This window comes from Neltuma alba, unplaced genomic scaffold (assembly GCF_004799145.2).
Source record: "Neltuma alba isolate B1F8T4 unplaced genomic scaffold, ASM479914v2 tig00010986_pilon, whole genome shotgun sequence".
NCBI classification, from domain to species: Eukaryota; Viridiplantae; Streptophyta; class Magnoliopsida; order Fabales; family Fabaceae; genus Neltuma; species Neltuma alba.
In genome coordinates, this window is record NW_021635746.1 from 116,854 (window position 1) to 130,026 (window position 13,173).

Sequence of the window (13,173 nt, forward strand, 5' to 3'; positions counted from 1 at the left end):
ATTAGTTAGTGTATATTTATGCATGTCTGAGTGGTTGTTGGGGGTTGTCTTGTGTGTGTTTCAAAAAGCCACTGCTTTCAACTAATTAATCCAATGCTTCAAGCCTTGCAAACCATTTTTAATTGCTACCACCTTAGTGCTATCCAACACTTGGCCTCAATACATAAAATGGAATCACATGGTTTTTTTTTTTGTTTTATTTTGATAATATCAAAACAACAGTATCAAAGACAGGATAATTGTATAAACAATAGAGTCAACAAGAAGTCGTCGTAATAATAGCAATATTATTCGACACATTTGGATGAGGTTTCAAATTTGGGCTTGATATTAATATTTTTGTATACGCGCATGTGTTTAATTCCATGGAATTAATTGCTCTTAATTATTATATTAACCACTTGTTTGGTTAAATGTATATATTAAATGTGTGAGCTTGACTAATGAGATTAATTAGTAAAGTCGAAAGAAATTTTGGCTCATAAATAGTATTTCTTAATTCTCAATTTTGTGCCAAAACTTTAAATGAACATTAGAAATAAATGCGGGAAATAGGATAAAAGTCGAAATTCAAATAATTATGTGTACATAGCTGAAAAATTATTCCATTATTGAAATTAAAGGCTATGTGATACATAATTAACTTGAGTTTTGGGGTAATATCAACCTCCATGTTCTCTAATAAGTGTGGGAAGGCAGGCATGCGTGTACCTATATACTATAAACCTATATGCATTAGGCCCAATCTTTCTGTCTACAATTACACTAACATCAATCAAAACTCTATGTATGTGCACTTAATTATTTGCCTGCCTAAATTACTGTAGCTAATAATATTTTCACATTATATACTACCTTCATTCCTTAATAGAAGAGCTTAATAACTAATTTATAAATATAAAAAAAATTAGTTAATTTATTTTTTCTAAAATATTTTTGTTAATCATGTATATTAAAATGAATTTTTTTGACATATATAATCATTATAAGAACTACTTAGGGGGAAAAATAAATAAAGATGGGACACAAAGTGAATTGTGATATTATATTTAAGACTAAATTGAATTTTCAATTGCTTCTTACTATTATATTTAGGACCGGAGGTAGTGTATGTATATATGCATTTTGTTTTATTTTTTTTAATAGTTGGTTACTTGTTTCACCTATTATTATATTTCATAAGGAAACATATAAATATATAGCCTGAAAATAAATGGTAAACAAATACACTCCAAAAATAATTAATGCCTTATTGACAGATATTTTATAACAAAATCAAAGCTCTAAAGTGACGTATATTTTAAATTGGAGTAGCGCACACACACACACATATATATATATATAGTGCATAATCAACGAAGTCTTATACATGTGGTTAAGGTTTATAATCATTTGAGAGAGCCACTATGAGACAGTGAGCCTCAACTAGCCGCTTCTCATCATGGTTGTTCATCTATACATGTGCTCAATACTATTATTTACTTAACAAATTAAAACTTTTCCGATGACAAGACTTGAATGGTATCGATCAACTTTAATTTGGTGATAATGAATCCTCCATTCATTGTGTTGTGTTCTTATTCTTATCATGTCTCTCTCTGATTCTATTTATAATATCTTATTCATTGATATTTAACATAAGACCTCTTACAAATTTTAATAAAATATCTGTGACTCGTTTCAAAATATGGTTTTGTCTCCTTATTCTTTCCATCCCATCGTTCTCCTTCACAACAAACTATACTAATGAAAGGGTAATTTTAAAAAGTTATAGAATTCTTTTACCTCTAAGTAATTCCTTAATTAACCTCATAAAAGTAATTAATATGATCTTATAAAAAAATCAGAAAAAGTATATACAAAATTTATGGTTTGATAGTTGAATTTTCTTTTAAGAAACAAGAACAAAATAGGAATTAATTAAAGACACACGCACACACTTTGTGGAATGTAGGAAGTACCTAGAAAAGAGAGAGTAGTGTGTGTTTTTTGTTGGGAATTTTCTGAAGAAAATTATTACTACCTCCGGTCCTAATTATAAGACCCAGTTGACTAATTTGAGGAAATTAAGGAAGTAAGTTAAGTTAGTTATTTGTAATAAATAAGTGTTGTCATTCCTAAAATATCCTTGCTAATTAAGTATATTAGCTAGAACTATCATTATTAGAAGGACTATATTGGAAAAAAATACATAAATATGATAGACAAAATGGATTGGGGTCTTATAATTAGGACCAAACTAAAAGTCAAACGGAGTCTTATATTAAGGACCAGAGGTAGTATATCTTTCTCTGATTCCTTGTGAAAGATATTGATTCCGTTAGAATAGAACTTAAAGAAGGTAGTTATACTTCCGGTGTTCTTCATATAGAAATAAGAGAATAGCGGTTTATTCCCTTGACTCATACTATTATTCACACATGCGCAATATTACTTATAGTTCTAATTATAATACTTTATTTGTAGACCATAAATAAGGTCTTATGATTAAGACCAGAGGTAATATAATGTTTAAATTGATTAGTAAGATCACATGGGAAGTAAAGCCTAAATTTGTTCTTGTCTATTAAGTTCAATAAGACACACGATAACATGGTAACATGAAATTAATAAATGTGTATATGAGAATGGAAGATCATATATACATAAATTTGTATTTGGAGTTAGAGAATGATGTATATACATTTGTAAATTATTAACTCTGATCTTAAATATAAGATCTAGTTCTTACATGCAGAGCGGGTAGTATTAATATTATACTGTAACAGAGTCTATGAGTTTCTAACCACCAAATCTATGACTCCAATCCTTTGATATTATACATAGTAGGTATATATGCACTTGTCTTATTTGGAATTCCGCTTATGTCCTCACTTTCTCTCACACACACATATTTATATTTTTTATTATCCTTCTTCTTTTCTTGTTTGGTTATTTTGTTAATTTAAGGGTCTGTTTGGTTTTGAAGACAAAACCATGGTTTGGATAAAATGCTATCCAAACAACCTCCAATATTTTGAAACCATGGTTTTAGATGAAACCATGGTTTTAACCTCTAAAACCGTGGTTCTGTGGAAAGCAAAATTATCTTGCTTCTGGTGTTGAAGTTTCGTTGTTAGGTTGTCAGAAATTGTTTGGACAAAAAATGCCCCTTGACTCGCTTGCGTTGCTGGCGTGGAGGAATGCTCTACGATCATTTGGTCCTGACGCAGCAAGAGAGTGAACCTGAAAGAATCATAAAGCGGAAAAGATAATTACTATAATAAGTAATAAATTGTTTTAATGTGTACTTATTTATTTTGTCAAAAAATATCATGATATTTCATATTTATAATCTTTAAAATAAAATAATATTTTTTTGTTGGTAAAAAATATTTATTTTTTCCAGAAACATTTTTAATCTTATATTTTATAAATATATATACACATGTTAATTATTTATTAATTATGTTTTCTTATATACTATTAATTATGTTGGTAAAAAAATATATTATTAACAATTTTGTTCATTCAAATTAAAATATATTATAAAATCTATATTTTATGTAATTATCCTATTAACTTATACCCTTTTTAGTAATTTGCACATATAAAAAGTACTTCTGATAATAACTATCCAAACACTCTCACTTCTCAGAATTACTTTTTCACAAAATCTATTCTCCTCAGAATATATTCTCCAAAAGCGATTCTCCAAACCATGGTTTGGTTTTATCCAAACACCCCCTAAATAACTTTCTCGGAGACATCTTTAATTTCTGTGGCGTAAAAAGTTTAATGTCTCACATTGTAAGCAAAGCAAACATGCAGATGCCCTCCCAACACCATCTCTCTCTTCTCCCCCTTTGATACTTTTTTTTTTTTGGGGAAAAAATTGTTTATAAGTTTCGTAAGCCTTAATAACAACTTTGATATTTAAAATTTTATAATTTTAGAGATTTCTAACCTAATTTTTAGATTAAAACTAAGATTTCAATGTACTTTTCTTTGTCATTATCATGTCCCCCCTCACACAAAAGACAAGAAAATAAAAGCCGAAAAACTTTCAATTTTTAAATGCCCTCACCATGTGGCTTTCCAATGCAGAGATCTTAGTACTATTATATGCACACACACTCACACACTCACATATATAGTTTACAGACGATGTTGCCGTTCGTTGCTTCACTTGCAAAATTCACTTCCAGCGCTCGTACCATTTCTGTCTGATCTCTCTCTCCTTCATCCCAAGCAGAACCAATATATATATATATCATCACTTTCTTCCAAATACCTGTGAGTCACGTTCTAACTCTTGTGATTTGTGAACATCACAGACAAAGCATGGAGTCTAGAAACGTTCATATCGATCACCAAAAGAGGCCAAGCGTGGAGGAGCCTGGTCCAGAGAAGAAGAATAAGAAGCAGAAGAAGACGATAATAAGTTACAAAGAATGCCTGAAGAACCATGCAGCTTCAATAGGAGGAAATGCAACAGATGGGTGTGGCGAGTTCATGGCTGCAGGAGAAGAAGGCACACCTGAATCTCTCAAATGCTCAGCCTGCAAATGCCACAGAAACTTCCACAGAAAACACTTTGAATCTGAAGATTCTGATGATGATACGCCTTCTTCTCCATATTATGATTCTCGTCGCCATCACCATCACCATCATCATCATCTTCTTAATCTTCCATCACAGATGATGATGCTTCCAAATAATGATGATCATGATCAGGTCGAGATGAAACCCTTATTGACCCATGATTTGTGTCTCACAAGTTATAATAAAAGTGGGTCAAATGGTTCATCAGATCATGAATCTGATGAAAAGAGGGTGGTAATGAGGAAGAGGTTCAGGACCAAGTTCAGTGAAGAGCAGAAGGAGAAGATGCTGAGATTTGCAGAGAAGGTTGGGTGGAAGATGCAGAAAGTGGATGAATCCATGGTTCAGCAATTCTGTGAAGAAGCTGGAATCAAGAGAAGAGTGCTCAAAGTGTGGATGCATAATAACAAGAACAATCTTGCCAAGAGAAATCTCTTATCCACTAGCTGAATTCATTGTAGTGTTATTAATTATCATTCTTCACTGAATCATTTTTCTCAGTTTGTTTGCTGTTTTCAAGGAATTTCAGTGTCAAAGTTTGAGTTTGACGAATTACTGCAGCTGAGTTTATCTCAGTATATATAGAGTACATTAAATCACTTGTGGGTTCATTATATTGTCTTTCAAATTGGAGTGCTTAAATCAAGGTTGTGGTCTAGAGAAAGGTGTTTAAATCTATGATTTGTAAAGGTAATCTACTCTATTGGAAAATAACGAAATAGTTTCAATAACAGCAGCAAAAAGAAGGTAACTAGGAGGTAGCTAGTTTTGGCCCGGGATTGAATACTGTAGGATTCAGTTTGTCAACATGCATGCTCGCTCTATGATGGTTTCTCTTTCTCTTTTGCTTCAAAGGAAGGTTTTAAACACACACACACACACACACACGCACACATGGCTGCGATTGAAAATGTAAATCAGGCAATTAAAGAAGTTGGGCTCTATTAGTGAGAAATGCAAAAGTTATCGGATGATCATATCTTCCATATATAGCTGTTGCAGGGAATTGAATTGGCTATTGCAATCATATTGAGTCTTTGTTTAGTTTTGTTGGTTGTGTTGCTGTGTTTAGTGTTTGTGCGGAGTACCTTTGTTTGGCGTATGTGAGCTCTTTCTATAAACGAAAATGTTTTCCCGGCAAAGTTAAAAATATGGGGTACTTTACTGTTTAGTGACTACTGACTTTTATGTGGAAGTTTCGACAATTTATGTCTGATTAGAGCTTATTGGCATTTTTATTTGCAAATCCTTTTAGTTTATTCAACCCTATAAATTAAACATACATACATGTAATAAAAATATTTAGATTTAATTATAAGGATAAATATTATTTTTAGTAATAATCTTAATTCATCTAATTAAAATCATATTTTCAAGGTAAATTTTTTATTTTTTAATGAAGAATATTTCGATTAAAAATTTAAAATTAAGTTAAAAATGTTAAAATATCAATTAAATAATTTTGACAAGATAAAAAATAGCATAGTTTAAGCAGACATATATACATATTTATTATATAATCATGGACTAAGAAAATTTAGATTTGTGGAGAATATCAGGCGTGTGGCGCATGCGCAGAAAGGAATTAGAGCCCCATTATGGAACCTGGTTTAGATAAAATGGCATTTAAAGACCCTCTAAGAATATTAATGATAGTTAAGCATTTTAAATTTTTAAATTTCGAAAAAGAATCACGATCATTGGCAGGAATTAAAATTTTTCTGAGTTAATTTTTTAACACTCATATCTTTCATATTTTTATTATTATATTGGGAAAAAAAGTCAAAAATAATTGTAGAAAACATAGAAAATGGGTATTAAGAATATTAAAGATGAGTACTAAAAGAAGTTAAACTGAAAATTGCTTTAATTAAAATAAAGAATCATGATTTTTTTTCCAAATTTTTAAAGTCCTTAATTATCATTAATATTTATCAAAGGTTTTTAAATGTCATTTCCCCAAATGTTTAAGCTATATATAAGAGCATAGGATACCTATATCGTTTTATAAATAAAGGGTTACAATAAAATTAGGTTTAAGTAATGATAATGATAGGCACTAATTGATGTTTCCATGATCTATATTTGGTGCGTTAAAATGGGCAGAGAAGTTTATTAATATAGTAATTGTTTAATATGAAAGGCAGGCTAGTGGATTTACTAAGCAGCTAATCTTGATTTCATTCCCTAATCTTGATTTCATTCCTTTGTCCTTGTTTATTAATGATTGTTATATAGTAATTAAGTATTAATTTATAAAGCACTTTCCAATTAGATTATTGCCAGGATGATACTGAATACAATCATACAGTCAAAATATAAGATTTAGTTTGTAATACAACATTACAAACTAGATCTTATATTTAAGATTGTAGGTAGTATTTCGTATTTTACAATCATACAGTTAGATCTTGTATTCGGAATAACCTCACTTCAATTCTATTTCCTTCTTTGGAAGGAAAAAGAAAGAAAGAAAAACAACTCTAATTGAAATGATCCAGACTCTTCTCAAGTAAAGTCAAAAGTTTGTTGGATTATTTATAATTAAATTCGATAATGCTTGAATTTAACTTGATAATACTGAGTATTAGAGATATGATTGTACAAAAAATGTGCTGAGGAAGAAATAGAGTACTGCAAAAATTTTGACTCTAGCATAGCAATATGCTCACTAACGAATCCTGCTCAGAGGCAGTTCAACATACAAATAGATGCAAGTTAGGATGCAAGTAACATATAGAGTTAGAACTAATCAGATCTCACAAAAAGGTTTTGAATGTAAACAAAAAGGGCATTTCAGAAGTTAGATTTTACGGTGTTTCAGATTCTGTAAGGAGACTTGTGGGGAAAACAATCACAATCGTTAGTCATTATAGATCCAAAACAGAAATTTGATGGATGAAATTGTAAATGGCGCTGATGGTCAAAAGCCCTTCATTAAGTAATTTAGTTTTTGGTACTGGTGGAGCCATTAAAGAGTGGGAGGCTAACTTAAAACTGAAATTTATATAAACAACTTTTTACAGGGAAAAAATATATATTTTAGCAAATAACACGGTGGGATCATTGGGGCGGGGGTTTGGTTTGAGGGCAGGGACGGAGCCAGAAATTAATGAAAGGAGTGACATGAAAATTTGAAAAAGTTTAGGGGATGGGCTTTGTAATTTACTCTAATAAATGATGTGATATAAATTAAATATAAAGGGGTTTCTTCTTGGTATGGAGGGCATCTGCCCCTATACTGAAAACCCGCTTTTTATAATGCCATCAAAATCTCCAGGTCTAATATCGCATGGCGAGACCGATTTCCAGAATAGTCACCCAAAAATGATGGAAAGAAAGAGAAAAAACCCACTCCGGGGGGAGAACTCAACGTGATTTATTTCTCAAATAGACTGACATATACAATTTTAAAGGAAATATTTTCGCTTACACGACTATTTTTCTAAGGAACAAAATTGCAAACAATATCTTGCTCAACTTTCTATCTTGTAGTTATTCCAAAGTTGGCTCAATGTAATGTGTCTTTTTTCCCTGTGATGCCTCTTGCATGAAACACGACATACTCCGATGTGTACACAGTCATAGGAAACGAAAGAAGAAAACAAAAGTTGAGAGAGAATGCTTTTACATGGATTCATAGGCAACAGAACACTAGTGCAAAGATGATGCTTCCATTAATCTAGACAAAATGACTACAGAGAATAAGGGACAGGTACTGGTGAATCCCAATTAACCAGCCAAAACCAAACCTGATTTCTGTAGCACAGCAAAAATATCAAGCAAAGCAATGCGGCTCATTGGACAAAGCTATAGGTTTCATTTTTCAAGTGTAGCCTAAAATTCAGTATCAAAGCAAGAAACCAAGATCTTGGATACCATGGATCTAGCAAAAGGAATGTAGCTCAAGCTATACCTGTCAATCGCAAAATCAGAAAAGGAAGTATTAACTAGTGATTATAACTGGACATTCACAACGTAAGATTAACAATGAAATGCTGGATTTTCGTGAGACAGTTAATTTCGTTACAGTCAGTGCAATTGACCCACTCCTAAGACTCATACTAATGAAACATTCAATTTAAGACAAACGAATGTGACTTTTAAGCAATGTGTTCAAACCACAAGCAATTGAAATGTTAAAGTGTTACGTGCAGGAAACTTTGAAACACTGTGACATACCAAACAAGGGCCCCAAACTCCAAAATAATCGCCAGAAGTGTCAGTAACTTGTTATGAGCCTGGTCAAAATGGTAGGTACTCAGCAATTAACGGAAAAATGATATGTTATAAAACGGGAAACAAATAGAGAATATTGTTATACTGCTACTTACATAAAGAGCACAAATCAAAGCAATAATAATGCTTGCAATGAATATTGCTGTTGCATAGATACGAACAGGATCGAGCATCATTGTCAATTGTCGTTTAGGACCTATGAGGAATGCTGTGCTGCCATGGAATAAAATACACTACTTAGGATTAGAAAAAAGCTAAACACCCCTAATTTTTGAGATACAAGTCATTTGGTCAATTTTATGAAGGTAAACTTCAAGTTGTACAAATAACATTCGGCAAACAAATTAATCCAAGAGAAGAACTTAACAAATTCACATGAGCTAAGACAAATCCTTGGGATAGCACCTCCGGTACATTTTCACTCTACTCCCATGTCTCTGTTTACTGATCAATCTACTTAGAGCACAACTCAATGTACAATAGCATAAGTGAATAAAAGCCCAAAATTTTACACATGATGTTCCCATAATATTTAAAAACCTAGGTCAAACTGGAAAAGAAAAGAAGAGAAAGTATAAAATTTTATGTCAACGTGGACAAATTAAAAAGATATGAATGACTTAATGTGCTTCAATTCTCCTAGCAGAAATTGGAACATGATGGGAAAAATCTCTTCCTCCCCTTCTCTGCAAGTTTTTTCATCCTCACTATTAACATTTTCTCTCACAATATAAAATCTCATGACTTCAAATAGAGACATCCACATTTCTAATCTCGATCATTCAAGCAGCAAGGTACTAGCGAGTAGGATGACGGTGAATAGAAGAATCAAAAGCAGTACATACCTTCCAAGTGAAAGCAAATTACCAAGAGTGAATGTTATCCCAAACTTGATTGGATTGAGGAAAACAATCATTGACTGTGAGATGTAAGAGATAAAAGGCCATTATATTAGTACTTCCTAACATATTCTACATACAGGTAGAAGCAGCAACATTCCTAGGTCCAAATTTTGAGAAGTCTAATGAAATAAGTTATATTGCCGTGGGAGTTAAATGTCAAATATGGGATCCATTTATGAGACTTTTTTCCATCAGTCTTTCATCATAAATAAGCAATTTAAAAATATGAATAAGAATCAAAACTTAAGAGGAAATAATTATTGGAGTTGGTACTGGTCAGATAAGTTTTGATTGTGAGCAAAAAGGGCATTTCGGAAATCAGTATATCAATATGAAAGATAAAACTCTAACAAGTTGCAATATTTATAAACCATAAACAGTGGACTCATTCATCATACTTCATGTAATGCACAAGACCCACAAATAGTTAGAGTACATAATGGTTCCAGGTTCTATAAAATGACACTCAAAATTTGGAGATTGTGGACACAATTACAATCTTTAGACTTTCTGAAAGTAAGTTTGATAGATAAATTGAAAATGGAGAAAATCAAAAGCCCTTTCATGATGTTGAACCTACAATTATAGTTTGGAATCATACTCCAATTTTATAATGTTTTCTACAGAGCAGATTTCAACACCGAAAAACTCAAGGACAATATCCTTGAGTTTTGATGATCAGTTATCTTTCTATGCAGAGAAAGACTAAAGAGTGACAGAAAGCAAATCAGTTATAACTACATATCGAATTTTTTTATCTTTTTACATGTCAATCAACTAGAACTACTTGTGTCTAGGAAAAAGCCTGATGCGTAAAGTGAGAAACAAAATTTTAGTATTGAATATTATTTTGATTTCCAAGGGTTAACTTTGTACATCTACAAACAAATCTGCCGCATTGGAGGGTATGAAAGGAAGGATTCTCCAACTAAAAATACAATAATCTACCTCATATCTAGATAAATAAAGCTTCGTCTACCAGTTGTCCCCATTGCACGGACAAGTGTAATGCATATCCAAAAGCATGAGGTAAACTTACCAATAATGTACAAGTTAGCCAGCAACAAAGCATATGATGAAACCGTGTATTCTCTGTTTGGTAAGAAAGAGGTGATTAGTGAAATCTGGAAAGGCATTTTTATGATAGAAATTTGGCGAATGAATCAAACAAATATTTGAAATCTTGTGTGATAGAAGAAAAATGTGTGCTGAAATAAACTTGAGGAGGTTGATGTCCAATGTAAAATCCAAAATAAACGGCCAAGCAACAAGGAAAGGTCAGATGAATAACAGCTAACAAGTAATAAAACACTTGAGTGGATCCCATGGAAAAGGATCAGGCCAAAAGGAAAAAAAAAAAAAAAAACAAAAAAGCTCCATTCCAAACCATCTCTTAACGGTAACAAGTATTATAGATGCTGCAAATGAAATGAGATAGATCCTTCCTAGTCAAGTGCGAACTTTGGTTCTGTTCTTAAGCTTCTCAGTTCTAATTGAACAATTAAATGACCAAAATATAATATGTAATGAAATGACAAAATATCATAACCCTTCAGATCTACCTGTTCGAAGAAGAATAAAATATGATATATTTGAAGACAGATATTCATTGTCTCTAGACTATATCCTCAGAGTTAGAAGCCCAAAAGCATGGCTGTGTTTAACAAACTACCAGTTGCTGCTTAGTTTTACAATTGAGACAACTAAGCAAGTAGAAGTTTGCTATAACAAAGTTGGCACAGGGGAACCTCTAAAGTCAGAATTATTTATTTATTTTTCAACTTTTCTTTCTTTATGCAAGTAGGAAATTAGAATTGAAGTCAGTAATTCTATATAACACCAGCCAAATACAGCCCCAATTATCACAGAAAATCCTCACAGAAACCAATTCGAAAAAAGAGAGCGAAATATACAATAAAATGCAATACAGTACTTATGTACATCAGTCTAAAATATATCACAGCTCATCTCCCCCCATCCATCCCACTGACCCTAACTTGCCTCAAATCTTTCATTTTTTCACCAAAAACTGGGGATCCTTGAGGGCCACTTAATCACAGTCCATTTTTCAAAATATAAATATCATTTCTTTGTCACTCAATTCATCATCTCAAGGAGCTTACGTTATCCCTTCTATGCATTATTAACAACTCATTTTGTTGGAAAATACAACCACCTTTTGTTACTTAAGTTAATGAATCAAAATGAGCCGCATATTTTTCTCTCTATTTGCACATCAAAGGCCACATTTCAATAATCAGTTGGTACTTATGATTTTATCTTTCAACAAGATTCCTTTCTATTCTTTACCCAACCTGATCTAAACAAATTCAAGAAATTATTGTTTCTGAGCAACTACTTAGTATGGATCTAGCATGCGAACCAACATTTTGTGTGCAGCTGGACAAACGTAGTTACAATATTAACACACTTCTATAACATAAATCCATTTTAAGGAACTATCTCTCAGTCACCAGTATTTAGTTCAGTAAGACAGTTCATAGCCTTTAGTAGCCAAATAAAAATAAGATGATTATCCACTTCACCCCATTCCTTTCACTTTTCCACAAACATGTCTTCAGAATTCAAATCATTTTGGGAAGCTGTATTTTTATTTTAGAGCATATAACTATTATTTCAATCCGGATATCGAAGGGTCTAGATCCCCATGTGAGATCCAAAGCCAAAACCTTTAGTTTACTCAAGCAGCAACCTTTTTCATGTCCACTCAGGTCAAGAATCTTTTATCTAACCCCTAGCTCAGTCCTACAGACACTGACCGAGCAAAAATATCCGAAATTTTGAGTTACCTATGTAAATTAAGTTGAAAGCTAAATTTTCCCAACATAACTACTGCGGATCAGGTATCAAGTTCAAGTAACTGAAGAGAAGATCAGAGTTTTCAGTAATGCATACGTTCAACTGAGACAACTGAGTGGTCCAGATGCATTTTCAATATCCAAAATGTTCTCACATACTTTATCGAATTGAAGGGGGGAAAACCAAGTATAGAATGGTACTCAGAGTAACAGATGCATTTTTGCTTCTTGTAGTATCTTCTCACTCACAAAGAAAATACGATAGAAGGGAAAACTAAATAGTTGATCGAAATTGAAACAAAAAGGAAAACACCTGTTTGGTGGACAAGGTGCAGTTTCGGTTGAATTCATCCATAAAGGCGAATGAGTTGCCCTCCTCTAATGCGGGAGCTCGCTGTTCATCTTCATCCACCTCCATTCCCACCACTAACTTGACTTTCTCGAAGGCCTTGTGCATTTTCTCCATTGTTTTCTCAGTCTTTCTCGAGAAATTGGAGAGCCACTGGATCTTTAGGAATTACAGCAACAAAAATTGCTTGAAATTTCAGGAACAATTTGGATTTGGACAACGTCCCAACTTCACTATGAGCCTAAACAAAAGCAATAGACTGGTGACTGGTCCTTGTATA

General features: G+C 32.4%; 1 protein-coding gene and 1 pseudogene across 1 annotated transcript; one reads left to right on the plus strand and one right to left on the minus strand.

The window, feature by feature from the left end:
• Positions 1-4,300: 4,300 nt before the first annotated feature.
• Positions 4,301-5,136, plus strand: LOC114760532 (zinc-finger homeodomain protein 4-like). The gene has a single exon (XM_028949789.1). It carries the CDS (start codon positions 4,324-4,326, stop codon positions 5,032-5,034), a length of 711 nt encoding a protein of 236 aa, XP_028805622.1. The 5' UTR covers positions 4,301-4,323; the 3' UTR covers positions 5,035-5,136.
• A 2,781-nt stretch (positions 5,137-7,917) lies between these two features.
• On the minus strand, positions 7,918-13,172 carry LOC114760551 (vesicle transport protein SFT2B-like; annotated as a pseudogene).
• Between the last annotated feature and the right edge of the window lies 1 nt (position 13,173).

Bases quoted from the DNA above. Each gene is read 5' to 3' on its own strand.
- LOC114760532 (XM_028949789.1), top strand. From the start codon at position 4,324: ATGGAGTCTAGAAACGTTCATATCGATCACCAAAAGAGGCCAAGCGTG.